The sequence below is a fragment of the Manis javanica genome, chromosome 3 (assembly GCF_040802235.1).
Source record: "Manis javanica isolate MJ-LG chromosome 3, MJ_LKY, whole genome shotgun sequence".
Taxonomy (NCBI): Eukaryota; Metazoa; Chordata; class Mammalia; order Pholidota; family Manidae; genus Manis; species Manis javanica.
Window position 1 is genome coordinate 28,341,636 of NC_133158.1, and position 22,183 is coordinate 28,363,818.

The window sequence follows — 22,183 nt, forward strand, 5'->3', positions numbered from 1 at the left end:
GTATTTTTATTTCCAAATGTTCCAGCAGTGCCCCGCAAGCAATGACCTTTTCATTTAACTCTGTTTAGGGTTTGATGCCTATTTTACGTCTCGCACACTTGAAAACAACAGAAGAAATGTATGGTTTGCCGAATACTGGGAGGAAAACTTCAATTGCAAGCTGACGATTAGTGGGTCAAAGAAAGAAGATACAGATCGCAAATGCACAGGTAATCTCATTCTTGGTGTCCTTCTCCTGTTACTCTACGTGGCCAGCATTGAAATGTCTGCAGAGCTGACAGAAGGAAGCTTGGCTGGAGACAAATTGAAAAAGTAAATTGAATTTTACTAGATTGTTCAGAAAATGGAACGGGAGCATAAGTCTTGCAGGACAAGAGAAATACAGGCAAAATTGTATTCTTTTCTGCCTGTCCATCCAGCAGTAATTGACATTTTCATCCATTCTTTGAATTCAAAAGGGGTCATGCTGCTTTGAATGCTCTTGCTGATAAATATTAGTTTATGTTGTAGCCAGGCATATGAAGTCATTTTCAGATGGACAGAAATCTCTGACAACTCCTGTTATCAGTACTGGATTTAACCATCACCATGGGCAATGTATTTGATTTAAGGAAACAAAGTACTTGGGTTTAGCACAGTGAGAAGTCCAATGGATTTTCATAATGTCCAGATCAGCAAGTCACCTGCTATTTAGAATATACCTAAAAATATGCACTGAACCTCATAAATAATTTGGCATAAGTATTCCAAATGAAAAACACATGTGTGTGCATGCTGTGTGTGTGTGTGTGTGTGTGTGTAAAGTGGTCAGAAGGTGAAATCACACATTCATTGATTTATTCACAAGTATTTATTGAGCAACTCCTTGCTAAGCATCACACTAGGCCCTGGTAATCTCACAGTGAGCGAACCATTCAAAGACCTTGTTCTTATGCTACTTATGGTATAGTGGGCAACAGTGACATTATTCTAGTGATGTCTCTGAATTATAAACTGCGTAATTATAAACTGTAGTAAGTCCTCTGAGGGCTGTAAGGGCATGTAACCAAGAAATTTCACTCATCTTGAAGGCAGAAGCTATCTCAAAAGAACTCCTTGAGGGTTGAGTAGGCATTGGGTGATTAGGGAAGGGAAAGGACAGACTGAAGAATTTCTGATGGAGGGATAACAAGTCAGAGAGCTTATAGTGGTGCCTATGGTGCCTCTGAGGATATGAAAACAGACACACATGACTGAAGTACAGAGAACAGGAAGACTGTGTGAGTCAAGGCTGCAAGTATAGAGATACAGACAGGGAGTAAGCCATGTCAGGATGTATGTGGAATTTGGTTTTTATCCTGAGTACTGGACATTGTGGGTAGGTGTGACACAATCGTGTGACATGCTTTTCCATGATATCACCCAGCCCTCTGCTAAGTAGCTTTCCTCAGTTTTATACTTCAGTAGCTTTCAACAGTTGTCATGATGACCTTGAGGTGTCACAAAACCCTAAGATGTCTTCTGCATGATGAAGAAAGGCACACTCAACAATGGATACACTCAAGTTTTTATTTTTATTTAGTCTTGGACTATTGATCATCCAGATATTGTAGATTCACCCATTCAACACAATCTATTAATGAGGAATAATGCATGATTCTGAAAAACACCATAAATGGTGCAAAGGTGCTTAAGTTTAGACCTTTTCTTCAAGGAGTCTTCTGCAGAGAAAGAGGAGATTTGAAAAAAAATAATGATAAAACTCCATATGATGCCTAGTTGGATGTATAAATTAGCTAGGATACCAGTTTAATCATATTCTCTCGGCCATGGTGTATGACAGCATTTCCAAGAATATGATCCTTAAAAAGTGCTGAGGGCAAAAGAAAAGGAGTTAATTGAATGTTGACTAGACCTAAGTGAGACAAAGCCTTCAGGTGGAAACTGAAAAAAATGAGTTTGACATCTGGAAAATTTATCTATATGACAAGGAACATGCAAGTGTCCCAGAAGTACCTAGATGATTGATGACAGTTTTTTAGTTCTTTCTGACATTTGTGTTTGGGAGAGTCTGGAAATCTACCCAGATTCCAGACAGTCCCAAGTCTGGATTGTCTGGTGGCCGTTAGGATTGTTTGGACTAAGGCCAAGCTCCAACCCAGGCCACGCCATCTGTAGTCAGGTGTCGGGGCTGATGATCAAGAAATTGAGCTAATAAAAGCACGCACGGTCATTATCCAAACCATCACCTCTTAAAAATGGAAATAGAAGTGTTTGTTTCCGCATCGTCTTCCTTCCATGTGAAAAATATATGATCACATTTGCTAAGTTACTGTGGCCCTCAATTATTTATGTTCTCCTCTCCCTTTCCTTCCTTACCACTTCCACTGCGGTGCGATGGGCCACACGGAGGGAGGTGAACCCTATGCCATCACTGTGTTTTCTGTTCTTCCTGTGGTTGGACACGAGTATATGAGGGGTCCTATGCTTATTTTTCTTTGTTGTACTTTTTCCAAATCCAAATAAAATTGTATTTTGTTTTGGAAGTATTCCAAAAGTGCCATTTAAAAAATCTTACCACTTACGTACACCTCACCTTGGTAGTGGAGAACTGGGAGAAGCCTGCTGAGGTTTGCTAGATTAAGGGAAAGAAGTGACGGAGATTGAAATGTATTAATGAGAGTTCTTGAAACTGGTAAGTTTTAATGAGGAGAAAGAATGAAGGGGAGAGGGAAGCATTGATGAGCTCATGGATGTGGGTGATAAGAAAGCAAGGTGCCTTGGTGATCAGATTTCGAAGCATTAAAACATGGGCAGAATGGGAAGAAGCAACCAGATACGGAGGCAGGCAGTGCAGTTTGTAGATGTTTTGATCTGAGGACTGCAGAAAGCAGCCCAGGGCACAGACCCCACTCTCTGACTAGACTGCGAAAGAATAAGAAAGTCTTGAAATGCTCACTTCTAGGATTGGGGCACCAATTAAAAACACAAACATTTTTTCTGGGCTGTATAGCCTCTTTAGCCGTATTGAGATATTTTGTAGCTCCAAGTACACTCTTGTTGAATCGGTCACTGTCCAGATAAGTTTTGAAGCTGAGGTATCAGACCCACAGTTTGGAGAGAGCAAACTCCTGGGGACAGAGGATAGCAGTGAGTTTTGAAAAGCCAGGATGTTAAGAAGTCATGAAAGAAAGAATAATGGTTGGGAGGGAAAAGATTCATTATTAAACATTAAATAAACCGTGTTTACTTCCTAATTTAACATAGGGCCAGATGTGCATGGATTCTGATAGAAACTTACCTGAAGAACCATGTAATCCTTATTCCTATAACTTAGTGATAGGCATGTAAAGTCTCCTTTAAACAAGGAAAGCTACCACATTCTTCAGTATTTCAAGAGCATCCCAACCTTCCCTGATACCAATTCCAAGGTTTCTCAACCCTGAGAAATAGACATTTTTCATCTTACCTCCCCTGGAAGTTGCCTAATTTTTCAGTGGTGTAGATTGACTTGCCAGTGAGCCATCCTGTCCTGCCCGTGGGTCCCCTTGGCCGCCATCCCCCAAGGGGCCATGCGGTCGAGGCAGTTTGCTGGTGGTTTAAGCTTCCACGGCAGACCAGCCTCTAGCTGACATGTCCAAATGCCATTCTTGCCGCTTCATGGTAGAGGTATATATTTCTCAAGGAGATAGTGCCCACCACACACGGGAGAGTAAGCCCTTCTGGATGGCTTCCCACAGACTGCTTGTTGTTCAGGGCAGAAGATCAGATGCGACTTTTTTTTTTTTTTAGCTTGTATTCATGCTGAATACATGAACACCCTCCACTGGCTGGGTGTGTCCACCCTTAACACTTGCCAGGAGACTGCTGACACAAAACCCAGTTTCGAGTATGGGCTGTTTGGGGAATAATGGGTGTTTGTGGAGATACCAAGATTAAGGAAAGAAGGAAAAGTGTATTGTTGTAACGATATTTCAGAGAGGAGATTGGGGCTGCTGTGAGTCAGGAAAATCCCCCCACCAAAGTGTTGAAAAAATCAGGATTTTGAGCATGAGGGAGCTGTGGGTTTGTGTCTGAATATCCCTGTGAGAGACTGGACAACATTATTTAATTCCTCAAAGCCTTCCCTCATCTTCGAAATGGGGATAATAAAACTTTAATTACATCCAAAGTTGTGGTGGAGATGAAATTAGATAATTCAAGTCAGCAATCTAAAATGATCCGGGCACATAGTAATAGCTCAGTCACGTGACAATTACCTGCTGGATGCAGTTGCCTGTGAGAGTTTCATGAAGATGCTATTATCTTATGTCACCCCTATGGAAATCAGGATGTGCAGCAAATTCTAACAGGAAAAAAAAGCCAGGGAATTGAATAAGTACATATGTGCAGGCAGGAGTTTTTCTTTGGGGTGCCCATTGGATAGCAGTGTATTAAGGTATCAGAAGTGTTCAGACAAGCAGCGTGCAACTTTATGCTATGAAGTTTAAGGCTTAGGAATTTCAGGGCCATAATGTAGAGCATGTGTTCCAGCATCTTTGGCCCTCAAACTTGCCCAAAACCGCATGTTGGAAATTTTGTGCCATTTCATCCCTCAAGTGCTGTATCTTTAATGTGGTTAGTAGCATCCCAAAGGGTTCTGCTGCCAAACCCATTTTTTAAGCTCAGAAGCAGGTTTTGAGAATCTTAATGTGCTTGCCTACGGCAGCCCATAAAAATTATCACTCTGTCATATCTTATGGCTTACACAGAACATTTGTCTAAGTATCATTACTGTTCTGCCAAACGCTACTTTGTGAATACTGATTTATCAGTTATCTTTGTTGAAAAGAAGGAGCTCAACATTTAGAGATCTATCATCCCATGAAGGGACAATTTGGCTTTCAGAAATTTGTTTTCCTTTTGAGATGACAGAGGATGAATAAATTGATGACATTTTTTTTTGTTGTTAAAAAGCCATTGTATTTCTTTGGCAGTGCTCTCGGTCACACAATAAGCAAATTCTGTTTTGATCTGACTCCCTAATCAACCAGTGTTTATTATAGAAATGTATCAGGGGCTAAAGAGCATGCTCTCTGAATGTCCTCATTTTGGGAGAATCCTTAAGCTGTGTTTTTCTTTACATCTCTCTTATCAAAGCTAATAGTTTAGGTGAAGGTTGCTTTTTTGGTGGGGCAAAAAAAGACTTAAGAAATGCCATTAGTGAATAAACCATGAACTTCTCAAGTCTTTTATTCTTACCTGGGTCCCAGGCCCATCAGAGCCTATGTAATTTATCAAGACGATGGAGATGAAGAGATTACAGTTAATAAGTCAAGTGCCTGAGAATACACATGCAAAAAGAATTTGTGACTACAGTAACAAGTTTTCCCTGTCATTTTATTCTATTCTGAATTGACCTTTAATTGCCATATAGGCATTGTATTGTGGCACCTAATTTATTGAATGTGATTGAGGAACCCACATCAAAATATTACTAACTTTTTTTTGGAGCTCTAAGGCATTTTGAACTCATTTTAATGAGAACCAATATAAAATGCATTTTGACACTTTGTGCTTTCTTAAACAGGTTCAATACATATTAATTATGATTAAATCTGCATGGTACATCCATTACGGGATTGTGTGTTAAAATGGCTCTCTGTTTAAATTTTGGATTCTCTGACTCCTCTCTAGAAATCAGAATCTTGGTTCTCTTGCTCCCTCCCCCCTTAAATCTTCCCCTACCTCCATCCTCCCTACTGGTTTCTATCTGTATGGGAAATGGACTATATGACCCAAAGCATGAAGAATTTTTATTTGTTCATTCATCTGTTCATTTAAAAATGAGTGTTAAATAAGCATTAAATGTCTCAGAATCACCACTGCAAGGCCAAGGTTTTGTTTTGTACCAGTCTCAGCCTATCAATAACCAATGTTGATGTTGGAGCAGCTCTTGTGTTTCTTACTATAACTGCAAGATACTCTTCAGCAACAACCATCAGGCAAGTTTGAAAAAATCTAAACTTACTACTTTCAAGACCTGATAATGACACGGCATACCTGCGGCTACACAGTGAGGTCACAGGTAGAGAGATCCCAGGGTCTAGGGTTCTGCTTTTTTTGAGGGTTGAGTAGGGGGCCTAGGGTTTCACAGGCTCCCTCTTTTGGTGAATTTAAAACAAGAGAGTGGGAGTTTAAAGTGGGAGAAAAGACAAGTGACCCAAATGGTCAGTTACTGAAATCAACAAAGGTCTGTAAGACAAAGGATCCTCAGTGGGGAGAGGGGACCTGTTTCTTCATCTAGTCATCTGGCTGGTGCTCCTGCTTATCTGAGATAAGCTCTTTGGGGTGCATGCCTCAGCAGTCCAAGCCTAAGTTAGGCACCTGCATTAGCAAATACATAAATAAACAAACAGCTGTCAGGGCTTACAGAGCTAGTAGAGCATTTCATCGCAACTACAGGGATGAATTTACTAGTGGAATTAACTAAATGGAATGTTAATATAGTATTCCCCAATTAAAATCATCTGAGTGTCACATCTGACATCCTCATTGTTCTTATAAATTTCTATAAATTCTTTTTGAAACAGGAGTGTTAGATAAAGCCCCCTGTCCATAAAGATGATTATACTTCTAGACACTGGGTTCTCATAAATAATGTCACAGAAAGGCTTGAGTGTAACAGTAAGTCATATTAAGTGTTGTGCTAACTCTATGGCTTCACATTTAATTTACTTAGATGTGAAAATTGATCTTGTATTATTTTTAAATAAATTTAAAATTTATTTAAATAAGTTTAGGAAAAAGAACGTAGCCTCTTTTTCCATGAACAGCACATCACTAGCTATGTTGGTTATTCTGCTGGATAAATTCGAAATAAGATATGCAAGATGACGACAATGCTTGATTCTGAAGGCGATGATTTGTGTTGCCTTTCCTATGGTTATCGACTGTAGTAGGTACCACTCTTGGGGCACACGATGGTAGTGCAAAAAATATAACTTTTGATTGATTTCTGTAACTTCCCTTTTCAAGACTCCATTGGTTGGTAGAAATTTAATCGGTCTGTTTAGAGCCCCTCATTCCGCCTGATTGATGCGGTGGGACCTTAGTTACAGATACCTTTTTCAAGGCCAGGACATGGGGTTCTTGTGAGGTCCCTTTGCTTCGGGCCTTTGGCATCTATCCATGACTTCTTACTGCCTACAAACCGCCTCCAGGAGGAGCCGTGTCTGCACCAGCCCTTAGTAGTAGAGATGGGAAGGTGGCCACCATGTGGATTCTTGGTCCTGGCCTCAGGGCTTCTCCAGATTCACCTCTGATTTTTAATACTTCCACAGCCTTCCTGTGACCATGGTGGGGGAGGCTGCAGAGCCTATGATCTTTTCCAGGGCTGTGTGCCGGCATTTAGCTTCCATGCTTCCCCTGCCTCTCTGTTTTCATCTTCCATTCCTGAATGTCTTTCTTGAGGCTGGGGAAAGAGACTAATTTAGATCCAACCACATTCTTCCAGTTCTCTGTCCGGGGCACACACTGTGTGTCCTGAAATCCTTCAGGACTCCCAGCTTCTGACGCTGAGAACCTAGTACTGACCACATGATACTGGCTTTTAAACTCCAAAGTCTTTTTTTTTTCTGTTCTCCTGTGTTCTGTCATAACCTTCCTAAAATGCTAAGATAAGACTGTTACCACATAGCACTACATTAGCACAACCCAAGTGGAAGAGCTGCGGACGGCAGGCCAGGTACTTGTCTTTGCTGAGGAGTGCAGACATGGCCCTAAACTCATAAAGCTCATTTCCTCAGATCTTGGCCAGATGCCGAGGCAAGGGCTGGCTCTCCTCAGCCTTCTGAAATGGATGTTTATAGATGCAGTTCTTCTTCCTGCCACCAACCCTATGAAGCATAAAAAGGGGTCTCCACCACACCCCATTTTACTTCAGGCCATGTTCCCTCAAGTCCCTCCTGCCTTTCAGCACAGCAAGGCATCACAGTAGGGGCTGTGTTTAGCTCTGTGCAGAATCAAGCCAGGCAGTGGAATGCCAAGGTGAAAACCCCAGGGTGTCCAGGCAAAACTGCTTCCATAAATGTTAGATGCCAGAATTATTTGAGCTGTGTGTCGCTTCTTTCTCATTAGCTCCAATAGGCAATGGCTGTAAAAATGGTAGTTAGGGCCTTTCCATATTCAGAAAGTCTGTCAGGCTAGGCAGTAAATGAGAAGGAATTCCTGAAGCAGGGGGATTAATGCACACGCCTTCTCTGCAACAGTCCTTGTAAACAAAGTGCCTCTTATAAGCAATATAAGTATTATAAATTGGACGCTTAGAGTCGTTTTAGTAGGTATAAGAAAGGTTGCTGAATGACTTATCAAGTATCATCAAGCAAGTTAGAATGGAACATAGCTTTCCTTAGGAAGAGTTTCTCGTAACACAGGCTTTTTCTTTTTTTTCTTTTTTTCCGTTTCCCTCTCACAAAGGGAAATGTAGTATACTAAAAGAACTTTACGTTTTTACAGTGTGTGCAGCATCATATTCATTTTTCTAGAGAATAAAATGTGCTCACTAGGTAAATATCTACCATACACACACACAGATAAAAAACTTTCTAGAGCAACTTCTGACTTCGGCTGTTTCCTGTGCCGGCGGATCAGGTATGTGGGTGAACCCGTGGAGAGGCTTCCCATGTCCTGCTCCTCACCCTCATCAAGGTATTGCGTGCCTTCCTGGGCGCAGACGGCTCTGGGCTGGCTTTAAGCAGAGTGTTGGTGATGTAGAAACCAGCTCTTCAGGCTGCCTGCTGAAGTCATGCTACTTGACTCATGAAAGAAATTAAGACTTGGGTCAAATTGCATTGAACCCCAGCTCTTTCACTTACTCTGTTACTGTGGCCAGATGACTTAAACATTCTCAGTCCTTTATTTTCTCCCCTGTAAAACTGGGTAACATAGTACCTCCTACACAGGGTTTGCCAGGATTAGGTTGAACAGTGCCCTCTGGACACAGTGAGTTGCCCATGGGCTTAGGTGTCATTGTTTGGGGTGGTGGCAGAGGCTACATTTGGCCTTTGTTTAAAAAACAAAACAAAAGCTCCTCCATAATTCAAATTGCCTGTGCTTCCTTTATTTTTCTATCCAGGCTTGTTCTTCCTTGACCTTATATGTCCATTGTTTTATATAGCGCTGTGCACATATCCACGCACAGTTCTATGTTTTTGTATCATCCAATTTGATTTGCATCTCAACCTTGTGGAACAGACGAGGCCGGTATCATCCCCCTTTTACAGATTAAAACAAAACACAGCCAAACTTTGGAGAAATCCCATAACTTATCTGAGGGCATGATTGCTGATAAAAAAAAATAAAATAACCCCTACATGTAATGGCATACATTTATTTTCTCGTGCATTCTGTCACTCATTTGTTCACAATGTATGTTGAGCAGCTACTCTGGGCCAGTACTGGGATGAGAATATAGGATTTATTTTCAAGGAGCTTATATTCTAGTATGGGAGGCAGACAGAAAGCCAAAAGTAGGTAAATAATCACAAGTTGCGATTAGTGCTGTCAAAGAAACAAAGAGGCTGCTCTAGAAAACAAGGTAAAGAATCGTGCTAAGAAAACATAATCGGCAGCGATCATCACGGTAGCGCTGACGGTCTGAGAAGGGTTATTACTCCATTACACAGATGAGGACACTGTGGCTCCGTTGGATCGAAACCAAATGATAAATGCAGCCAATTTCTCCCTGCCCTCTTTTTCTCCTCTGATGCCTCCTTGCCTTTCAACAATCAGAGAACTGAACATGAATAGGCACTTTCTCATTTCTGGGTAATGTCATGGTCTTGTTTATATAGCAATATCCTCCCTTTATGACACCCAGCCACAGAAGGGCTCTTAGTAGAACAAATTTGGTAATGATCCTGGATTGATCCCTTTGGTCCTCACTTAAAAACAGCGCAGTGCAGTGGAGAGGTGAGTTGACCTCATTTTTTTTCTCCTATCCTGAACTCAAAATAGGGGCAGTATTTTCCACTTTTTGCTCAAACGTTGTTACATTGATGAAAAACTAGTAATGTGTACGAACAGGAAAGACACAGGATTCAAACTCCTTGTATCATAGGCAACGTAATTATACAACAGGGAATTGCAGCCAGGGCTGTAAAATTCTCTCTGAATGTATCTCATTCCCTGGGGGACTGCCTGTCCTTTCAGGGCAGGACAAACAGACCTGACGCCTTATTGAAGCAGATGGTGGAGACTGGAATAGTGAGAAACTGAAGAAGTACCAAATAATACCTGTAGGGAAAAGCTTACCAGTACTGGAGTAGCAGTTATAAAGTGAGCTACGAAAAGTGGTCCAATGCTCTGGCTGGCAGAAGTAGGCAATTTACTATGGAAGGAAAATGTTGAATTACAATATGCTGTTGCTTTTCATAAGAGAAAAATGCTTTTCATATGAGCAAGTGTCAGGGAAGTCTGTACAAATGGCTACAGTGTAGATTAAAATTTTTAAAAAACACAAAGGGAAGACTTTGTGGAAGTTGTTGGAAGACTAAAGCTGAAGGGGTTCTCCTTCTTTGGATACAAGCATAGAAAAATCATTAGGACAAACCATTATTGGACTTCTAATGTTTGACAGCTCGGCTGTTAACGTGACTACAGAAATCATGCCTCTGGCACATACTGTATTTCAGTCGATTCTCTCTTGGACAAGTTTTGCCATTGCAGGAGTGCTATTGAATTTCAAGAGCATTCAAAACCAATGCTGGAGCTGTTTTTAGCATCCCAAAGTGATCCTGTTACCCTTCATCTTTCAGACATTACAGTATCCATGCATTGTTCATAGGAAGCAGACTGAACTCTCAGCAGAGCCTTGTGGCAGGCCTCCTCTCAGAGGGCTGCATCTCTGACCTTCTCTAGTTCTGTAAACGCACCCGGGGGCCTTGCTGTGCCCTCCACCTGGAATTCCCTTTCTTCAGTATAGTGTTCCACTAGTTAACCCTCAGTCCTACCTCCAGCTCAGGGGATCATCTCTTTCCAAAAGCCTCCACAGATGCTCCCACCACAGTCTAGGTCGGGTTCTTGCTGTCTCTTCTCCCTTCTTCTTTCCAATGGAACTGCACTTGCCCCTGTTTGGGACCATGCCCTCACTAGTGCGAGTAAGTGGTGACTCTCTCCTGTACTCAGCCGCAAGCCCAAGGAAACCAGGCCCTCACTTCTCTTTTTAAGCCTTTTTCTACACCCCCAGGCCTAGCTCAGGTTGGGCTTTGAGTAGGAGCTTAACAAGCAGTGGTTGAGGAATTAATTTTACTTTGTGTGCTTAAAACAAAAATCCGCCTTGCCTGAGACATTTCAGGGCACTTGATCAAAACGGGAGAGGTGGGGCAGGTAGGGTGCACCTGTGTTTTCCTGAAGGTGCCCAGCTTGCTGCACTCGGAAGATCTGAAGCTGATCTCTCCCTGGGAGAGTCAGCCTGGGCAAATGGTTTGAATCAGGGGCTTTGTAGGATTTTCTGGGCTGTACATACTAAATGTTTCATAAGCCCATTATGTTGTTTTTTTATAAGACTCAAAAGGAAAAGAGCAAGATCTTCATTTATTTGAGTTGGCAAGGGCTCCATTTTAAGTAAAAAAGTGAAAACCCCAAAATCCAATAACATGTACTATAGAAGCTGTTCCTCCCTTAGTATAAAAAAAAAGAAAAAAGGATAAGAAAAAAAAAATCACTGGAACAAAGGACTAATGGGTGCATCAGCCTCCCAGCTTTGACAACATCCTTCCCTGTATTGATTATTGTCATCCTCATAGCTGAAGGATTTCTGCTTTTTATATGCTGTGAAGAAGAGATCAGGGCTAAAACCATAGTAATGAAAATAATAAAATAGCCAATGATTATTAGATACTTAAATGACGGTCTTTTATCCTGCACACCTGTAGGTGAATACAAATTTAAATGAACAAAAACATTAGCTTTCTGCAAGTTTTACACTTCAGACTTTAATTTTGAGGCTCTCTTAAGAAGTAATTACGTTGAGTAATATTTATGGCATGTCTGCCATGTGCCAGCCACTAGCTTAAGCACTTCACAGAGACGACAATGATCCTCAAAATGGGTATTAAATTTTTATCCTCAATTTTTATGTGGCAAATGAAACACATTTTAACTTTAACCCTCACAACAAACCCTCTGAGATTATTTTCAGTTTTATAAATGAGGAGATGGAAGCACACGAAGGCCCGGTAATTTGCCCAAGTGCATGTGGCATGCAGCTAGGGTGTAGGGAGTTCAAATTACACCATGGTCTCTCAAAAAGTGACAGAGGTAGAATCCCAGGGTCTGGCCAAACCCAGAGCCTTGTGTTGCTATTGGTTTCTTGTACTCAAAGCTGACCCCCTTGGTAGAGTTGGGAAAATGGTATGATGCCAGGATATTCAGAATCCAGCTCCACCCACTACTGTAGCACCGAAGAAATGGAGCGCATGCGTGACCGTAGACATCCAGTCATGGGCCTTAAACTCGCTGTCTGATAGGAACTCTGTCCATGGGCTTCTCTGCGCCTGAGTTGGCCCACGCAGGAAGTGTGTATCTGCCTCTCAGTGACTGAGTTCCTCTGCTCTGGAAGAGGGAAATGACATGAACAAACGTATTCCACTGAGATTGCTTCCCTTCTCCTGGCACAGCCTGTTGTGTCTCTCTAACCTAAGTGGGTGTTCTTTCATTAGAATAGTGAATTACATCCCAATGGCTTTGTCTTATTCACTGTCATTCATGGGAAACAATTCCTAATGATGTCGCTGGGATCTGTGACCCTGGTCTTGTCATTCACAGGAAGGAGACCTTTGCATACCACTTTATAGTCCTTTGGAAGAGTTACAATGCTAGCACAGGCAGACAAAGATCCACCTTTCCTATAATTCCAACATGGTGACAATAAGAAATTAAGATCATTTAAATTTTTTGAGCTTTTATACATCATAAATACTGTACTTGTGGTTATTTTTTTGTGATTGTTATAAAATCAGTGATTTGATATGTCATCACTTGCTAAATACATTGCTCCCAATTAGGAAATATATTAAGACCTCTTGCTTTTTCCTTCTTTTGGATTACTTTCTTAATGTAAATTTCTAGAAGTCATTAAATGGCGTAGTAAAAAAAAAAAAGGACTTTCAAGCCAAATATGCCCCCATTCCATACAAGCTATGAAGCCTAGCATAAATGACATTGCATCTCTGTGCCTGGTTTCCTGATTCATAAAATGTATATATTAAAACCTGATAGTTTTATGTTTTAAGGAAAAGCATGGAATGACTTAATACATGCAAACTTGTGAAGTGCGTAGTACAATGCCTGGTACAGACAAAGCATTTGATAAACAGTAGTAAAATAAGTATTACTATTTTTATCATTACAGTTTTAGAGATAGTACAGATAGTATTCAAGTAGAATTTTTTCTGAAGCATGAGAAATTGCTTTCATCCTATTACATCTGGGCATTTTAAGTCCAGCTTCGAATGAGAGAAGCAGTAATTTTTGTTGCAAATACATTTAATTTACAGATCATTTTGAATAAAATGGACATTTTAATAAGGAGTCTTCCAATCCATGAACACTGTATGTTTCTCTATTTAAACCTTTAATTTGTCTCAGCAATTTTCATTGTACAGATTTTGTATATATTTTTGTTCAATTTAATATTTAGTGCTCATGTTTTTATGCTACTGTAAAATAGTATATTTAAAATATTTGTTCAATTTTTAATGTTACCAAAATGAAATAAAATTGACTTCTGTATATATGCCGTGAATGCTACAAATTTTCTTGCTCACATGTTAGATATTGTAGTTCCTTGTAGATTTCCTAGAATTTCCTATATAAATGATCATGTCATCTGTGACATATTTTCTAATCTCACTGCACTTTGTCCTGCTTTATTGCACTGATTAGGACCTCCAATACAATACCAAGTAGAAACACTAATGAAAGTACCTTACCTTGTTCCCAATCTTTGGGTAGAGTGGTCTTGTAGTAGTGAATATGATCATAGCTTTTGTAAATGTGGATGTTCTTTGCAAGGTTGAAGTAGTTATTTCTATTCTTAGTTTCGTGAGTTTTGTTATCATGAATAGATAAATTCCATCAAATGCTATTTTTTACATCTATGGAGATGATCATATGACTTTTATTTTTAGTTAATATCAGAAATTACATTGATTTTTTTAATTAAGTATCATTGATGTACAGTCTTATGATGCCTTCAGCTACACAAAACAATGGTTCAACATTCACCCATATTATCAAGACTTCACCCCTCCGCCCCATTGCAGTCACTGTCTATCAGTGTAGTAAGATGTTATAGAATCATTAATTGTATTTTCCATGCTCTACTACCATCCCAGTGACCTTCCAATGCTGTGATTGCAAATTACAGTGCCCCTTAATTCCCCTTCTCCCTCCCCACCCAACCTCCCACACCCCTCCCCTTTGGTAACCACTAGACCCGTCTTGCGTAGAAAAAATCATTAGGACACACCGTTATTGGACTTCTAATGTTTGACAGCTCGGCTGTTAACGTGACTACAGAAATCATGCCTCTGGCACATACTGTATTTCAGTAGATTCTCTCTTGGACAAGTTTTGCCATTGCAGGAGTGCTATTGAATTTCAAGAGCATTCAAAACCAATGCTGGAGCTGTTTTTAGCATGCCAAAGTGATCCTGTTACCCTTCATCTTTCAGACATTACAGTATCCATGCATAAAATGGACTGTGAGTCTACTGCTACGTTTGTTCCTTCTTTTTTGCTTTGCTTTTATACTCCACAAATGAGTGAAATCATCTGATATTTGTCTTTCTCCACCTGACTTATTTCACTGAGCATAATACTGTCTAGATCCTTCCATATTGTTGCAAAAGAAATTACATTGATTTTTAAATGTCAAATAAAGCTTGGAATCCCAGAAGAAACCATGCTTGATCATTATGTATTATCTTTTTGATATATATTAATGCATTTATTTGCTAGTATTTTCTTAAAGAATTTTATATCTTTTCATCATGGATATTGGTGTGCTGTTTTCTTTTCTTATGGTGTCTCTTTTCTGGTATTGATATCCGATTAATGGTGGTCTCAAAAAGTGAGTTGGGAAATGTACGCATCTCTTCTCATCTCTGGAAGAGTTTGTGTAGGGTTGGTGTTAATGTATGTTTATGAAATATTTAGTAGAATTCCTCAGTGAAATCATCTTAGACTGGGGTTTTCTTTCTAGAAAGGTTTTTAAAAGTATGTTTAATTTATTAGCATATACAGGACTATTCAGATTATTTGTTCTTGAGTGAACTTTGGTAGCTTATGTCTATCAAAAAATTTGTTTTACATATTTAATTTATTGGCAAAAGTTTTCATAAAACCTCTTATTTAGATCTGTAGCATCTGTAGTGATGGTTCTTCATTCATATATCTTCTTTATTTCTGATTAGTTTGAATATTGATCAATTGTACTAATTTTATAAAAATACCTTTTTGTTTCCTTGACTTTCTCTAATATTTACTTTTATTGTTTTAGTTAGTAACTTAAATCTCAGTATAGCAAATATTTTCTGTAAAAGACCAGATAGTAAATATTTTATGCTTTATAAAGTCAGATACCATCTCTGACTTATATTCTTTGGTTTGCTTTTCTTTCTTAAAATGTTTTTAAAACTTTAAAACCAGTCTTAGTTTGTGGGCCATACAAAGACATGTCATGGCCCATAATTTGTATGCTACTTGCTTAGGTCACTGATTTTAGGTCTTAATTTTTTCATTGTGTGAGAATCTATTGCTATATATTTCCCTGATACCATTATAAAAATTTATGCAACGTAACTAAAGCAATTCTGAATTCTGTCATCTTCTTCTGAAAATGATTGTTTTCTGGACCCTGCAGGGTGCAGATAATGCTCACTGGTACCACTGTAGTCCAAGCCAGCCTCACTGTAAAGGCTACCTAAAATTTTTGTCCCCTATCATAAGCCCTAAATTGACTGTGCCAGCTTATTGTCTTTATAAACTCATAATGTTTATTGTCAACATCATTTGTCATTCTCTAACAAATGTTGTTATATCTTACCTGGCCTTGTGTTTTTACTTATGGATAATTCATACCTACCTGTCTTCCTTTTTTCTTTCTCCTTTCTTTCTCTCTCTCTCTCTCTGTCTTTATTTTTTTTTCTTTTCCTTCCTTCCTCCCTGCCTTCCTCCCTCTCTGTCTGTCTGTCTGTCTCTCTTCTCTCTCGGTCTCTCTGTCTTTCCTTCCTCCCCCCAGCCCCCTCCCCAGTCTGCCTGTATCATTTCTTTCACAGTGATCATGATATACTTCCTTGATTCTCATTGTCTTTACTTAGCCCTGTTCTAGGTCATGAAACAGTAGTGAAACTGTGCAAGGGAACCAACGTTAGAGAGTCTGTGAAAGCCTCTGTAATGAAATAATAGTTCAGCTAAAACTTGAGAGTTTTTTTTTCCAAAAATGAAATTTTTTTTTTCCAAATATATGAGAGAGAAAATTAGGAAATACTTGGCATTTTTTTGAAAGTCATTGAGTATAATACATAATGAGAAAGGCAAGTGGGTTCTGAGATGTGACTGAGGGAAGGAGGATCATGCTGGGCCTTGCAGACCATTTTGAGGTTCTGGATTTCAACTCAATTGGAGTAGGCAACTGCTAAGGGATGTCATCAGGGAAGAGACATACTGGGCCTTGTGTTTTGAAATGCAGTCTAAAGATGTTAAATCTGGCTGTTGTGTGACAATATTACCGGGGTGTCAGAACATGTGTGATATCAGTGAGAAGATCCTGCAAAAGACCATGTGATAAATGATATGACTTGGAGGAGAGAGGGTTGTGATGGCTGTGGACCTGGAGGGGAGGAGGCAATTTTGATGGGTATTTGGGAATCAGAATCTCTGTAATTTGGTCATGGGCTGGATATGGGGGATGAAGGCCGTCATGACCCCTCTGTTTCTGGCTCACACAGCTGGATGTATCAGTCAGAATATAAGCAGGAATCTGGCTCATTCAAACTGGGTTATTTAAAGACAATTTCATAAAGAGACAATATACAGTGTGTCAAAGGATTTCCTTAAGAAAACAAAGAATAATGCAATACCTTTGGCCTAGTAATGTAAAGAATCATTATCATTCCTGACCTAAAAGAGCAAGCAGGGAAGTGGTTACCAAAAACCAGGGAGAGTTTTTTATAAGGAGAAGCTACCTGAAAAGGAAGGAAGCAGGCCAATAAACAACACACCACCCTCCTGCCCTCCGGTCTCAGGCCTGTGACTCCTACTGGCCAAACCAACAGATGTCGAAAGGCAAGAAAGTTCTTTGATTCTGTCCATCAAAGTGAGCTTCTCGGGATGTAGAGAGTGGTGCTGAGATAAACAATATATCCAGTGCAGAAGTTCTCATGTATTTAGGTGGGTAAGATCTGGAAGGTGGGAAAGCAAGGTTTATTTAGTTTTAGACCTGTTTAGTTCAATATTCCACTAAGACCATCCAACTGGAAGGGTTGAAAAGACAATTCAGTGTATATGTCCAGAACGCAAAGTCTGTGCTGGAGCAACAAAGTATAGATTTGTCAGTTGATACAGTTAATGTCATTGAAATGAATATGACTGCCCAGGAAGGAAAGAATGAGTGTGAGAAAAAAGAAATATGGACCTCAGACCCAGAGATTAGTAAAGTAATGAAAAGAGTGACTGCTGTTGGAAGGAAATTCTCCATGGACGTCGTTTCATCACATCTTGTGAGCAGAGACACTAACTGCCTCTGTTCCAGATTATCTTTTCAAGGATGTTTGTGTAGCAAACCACCTTGGAAGATAGAGGTCATGTATCTCTCCAGAGTAAAGGCCAGGCATTTTACTGTGTAGTGTAAAAGACTGCTTTATCTAAGCTCTAGTGTCATCTCCTGTAGTAAAGCCTGCTATCTCACTTTGCCCTCTTTCTGTCACCTGGGTGAATTGGGTGTTGGGGAATCAACCAGAAAATATGACACTCTAGCTACTACTATTGCTGTGATTAATAAAGCCCTTTGTCTCTGACTTATGAGTCTCATGTCTCCTGCCAACATCCACGTAACTTGTAGGCATGGTGGTATGGTAAAATCTCAGACTCTTGACTGTTTTTGACAAATGAATCAAGAACTGCAGGAGATATGACTCAAAGGAGCTGTATTTACAATGGGAGAAATAATTAGAGGATGCAAGTGGGATTGAAGAGCAAGAGGGTGCACTGAGATGCATGGGGTTATGCAAGGAAAACAATGATCTCCCCTTAATAGGGCCACAGGGGAAGCAATGTTCTCAGGAAACTTGCAGGGTTTGGTTAAGCAAGTATTGGAAAAATTGAATAAGGTTGTATTGAGGAGTGATCAATGTGGATTAGGAATTCCGGAGAGCAGTCAAAGATGTGAAGCTGGAAAGAACTGGTGGTTGAACAAGGTTGAAGATGGCATATGGGGGTGAGAGCTTGGCAAGTAAAGGATCTTCAGAGGGGCTTGTCCAGAAGACAGTATCCAGTAAGCCTTAGATAGGAGGCAGGAAGGATTTTGTTCTGAGAATGTTCTGAAGTAGTGTGATCACTTGAGCCCACAGAGATTCAGGTGAGCTTTGAACTATCCGTGCCACTAGCAGTGAGGTAAATTTTGACCTTTATTTTTGGTTGTCTGTTTCTGACTGTGGTCTTGACGCACTGGAAGTGATAGAAGCTTCCTCACAGGATCTAGCCACATGGAGCATATTACCAGTTTCCTCTTTTATAATGACTACCTTTTTATAGATGAAGAAACAAGTTTAGAGAGGTTATATAACTTCCCTTTAGTCGCAAAAATAATACATGCTGAGGCAGAAGTTCAACCCAGGTTTGTCTGATACCTGCTTCCAAACTCCTAACTCTCATGTTAGGTTGAAGGTGTGAGAGTTGGAAATGTCATCACATATTGGTTTCAAAATGTTGAGATTTTGAAGGACTTTTTCCCAATTAAATCATATTGGCAACCTGTGTTTTAAACTAAAGCTGGATTTGCATCTTTTGCCTCAAAAAAAACCCTCAGGCCTGTTCTATAGAGGGTTCTACTTCAGTGCCATTAATTACTTTCCATCCATGCATAATGTGATGTGGCTAGTTACTCAGCAGGCCAGTTATTGAGTGTGTTCTGTCTGGTGAGCTCTCCATCTCAACTTTTCGGTTAGAACATTATCCTTGGTCAGGTTAGCTGTTTTAGTTTTCTTAATACACATTGGAAGGAATTCCTAAGAAGTGGTCTGCCTTCAGAACCTCGGGGTCAAGAATCATATCAACTTTATTTCTCATCTCTTATGAATATCGTTAGGGCCCAATATGAAAAAAAAAACTTTCTTATATTTGAAGAATTATGATTAAACCTTCAAAAATATATGTGAAGAGGTGTATGTACATATGCATGTTCTTTTTAGTGAAAAATTAATGTTGACTTCAAAAAAAAAGAAACTAACAGTATTTGTATTACCTTTACTTAAAGAACTTAATTGAAACCATTGAAAGCCATCAGTTGAGTCTTCAGCTGCATAAGAATTGAGTTTAAGAAACAGCTCCCAAATACCAGTATTTGATGTGCTATATTTTTGCTCCCTCTTTGTTGACAATCACCTGGTCACCTGAACTACACTCTCCGTTTTCGCCGTCAGCTCTCCAGGGTGAAAGATTGTCACCTTTCTTTTCAACCCTTTTCCAGAAGCTGTTTACTCATTATTTTATGTCACTCTCCAAGATAATCATTCTTTCCTTCATGAAACACACATTTAGTGTTTATCCATTATATCCCACATCCTGTTTTGGGTTCTGGACCAAGAGGGACGTTTAAAACCCAGACTTGCCTGTGAGGAGTTTAGCATATATGTATGTGTATTTTTAACTTTTTATTTACAGTCGCTGGAACTGAATACAGAGATCAAATGGAGTTAAACGGTGGCTTCTTCTCTGTATATAAGCCTTCAAAGGACTGATGATTCTGATAAATTCTTTTAATCTTTGCAGCAAATCCCTTTTGCCTTTTCTGTGAGTCTCAGGTGGCAAAGGGTCATGGTGCCCATGAGACAAAATCATGGCATCCCTACAACATGCCTACCTTGCTTCCAGAAAGTGCTATTAAACCGTGAAAGTAGGGCAACCCTGCCTGCATGCTATAGCATCTGCAATAGGCATGCCCCTTAATAAATACCTGGGAGGCAGAATCACTGTCTAAGACCTGGGATGAGAGATGGAAAATATTCATTTCAACAGAAGCATTTGAATGGAGCTGTGAAAAGTGACAGCATGAAAGGATTTGTACTTATATCTTGAGCTCCTTGTCTGTAGTAAGGTGTCTGGTGCATAGTAGATGTCACTTAAATGCAACTAAGTTCACCTCCTCTGCTGCCTTCTGCCTGGTGCCCTTTCTCTTTTCCACTATGTTCTTGCTGCTTCCTTCTTCTTCCCCTTCCTCTCTGCTGCCGCTCCTCCTCCATTTCCTTCTTCCTCCACCCTTCTCTTACACTCTGTTCTGCTCCTCCCCTTCTTCTGTTATTTCTATTAGCATCCAATGATTTTTCAAACAACCACAAAAACAGAAATAGTATACTGAATCCCCACATATCCATCACCGAATCTCAACAGTAGTCAACATACAGCCCATTTATTTTCACGCACACCTCACACTGTCTTTCTCTCACCTTTGGCCAATTTTAAAGTTTAAAGCCCAGACATTAAAAACATTTTTAAACACTTCAGTATACCTCTAAGAGATAAGTGCTCTTAAAAATATATAATACACACACAGTAGTTCCGTATTACCATCAGATACAGTCTCTCAGGTCTCATGAATGTCTTTATACTTTTGGTTTGTTCACACATAGATCTAAACAAAGTCCACACAGCACATTTTTTTTATATGTCTAAGTTCCTTTTTTCTGATCTAAAATGTTCTCTCTTCTTTTGGCTACTTGCCATTTATTTGTTGAAGAAAACAGCTTATTACTACTTCTGTAGAATTTCTCACATTTGGATTTTGCTCTTTACAATGTTTTACTTGTTTCTCTCTTTTCTGTATTTCTCATGAAGTAGTAGATAGATCCAGAAGCTTGGTCAGGTTCAGGTCTGTCTCTCTTTCTATCCCTTTCTGTCTGTGAGTCTGTGTATGTGTGTGTGTGTGTCTCTCTGTATCTCTCCTCCATCTGTCTCTCTGTGTGGCATGTTCTTTATATATTTAACAAAATGTTTACCAGGCAGTACTGGACATTTACAATTGCATCATATCAGAAGACACATAAACCTGTTTCTTTCTTAAATTTTGTGTGATGTTACAATGAGAAGTGGGAGTGGTTATATTTGGGAAGAGGAGTACACTGGGGGCAAAGGAGCTAAATTGACACTTATTCTGAATATTTATTTCTTGTGAAGTTTTACGTATTTTTTCTCTTTCACACACACATGTACAATGCCATTTTCTAAATTAAAACAAATAACTTATGTCTAAAGCAAAAGGAAGAGGAGGAAGAGAAGGGTGGGAGGCGGGGGGAGGGGCGAGAAGGAGAAGGAAGGGAAAGATTGAGCGGAGTGGCTGGGTTATCCCCCTGCTCTGCAGTACCAGCTTCCCGTCAGCCTTTCAGCTCATGGTTTTAGCAGCTATTGATGAGTGCACAGACCCGTTATTTCATCTAGTATCTCAATGAATTTTTGAATCAATTACTATTTTGGAAGTCCAACCCGAATACAACTCCTGGAAGGAAGGTCATAAATGGAATCTCAGAGGGGGCCGAACCCCATCATTGAGGAATGGGGTAAAAGGACAAACTTGGTTAGCACTATTTTCTTTTTTTTAATCTTTTAGTTCTGGAAAGAATGTTTCAGCAGTGGTTTTATGGTTTGCATAGAAAAAGCAACCTAAACTGTAAAAACAAATATAGGTTAAGAAATCAGAAGAGAGGAAATCTATGTGAGAAACTGAAACTGAATCTATGCATTGCTGTAAGAAACCATACCTTTTTCTTGTTGGCTACAGCAAGTTCTCTTGTGTGAGTTTCAGAAGTAGCATTCTTACCTTTGCTAGATTGTGTGGCATTGTTGCTGGGCAGCTGCATCTGGGGACAACTCTCCCCGGGCACTGGGTGAAACCTCAACCCGGATGTTGGAAGGTTCTTGACTCTAATGGGAAAGAATTCTCAGGCAG

General features: G+C 39.8%; 1 protein-coding gene across 4 annotated transcripts in view; it reads left to right on the forward strand.

Moving 5' to 3' along the window:
- GRM7 (glutamate metabotropic receptor 7) overlaps positions 1-22,183 on the forward strand; it is a 933,157-nt gene that overhangs the window by 602,090 nt on the left and 308,884 nt on the right. For all 4 annotated transcript variants that reach the window (XM_037019391.2, XM_037019392.2, XM_073230966.1 and 1 more), the window contains exon 5: positions 69-209. In XM_037019391.2, the coding sequence (XP_036875286.1) occupies positions 69-209 (141 nt within the window). The remainder of the gene's footprint in view (positions 1-68; positions 210-22,183) is intronic.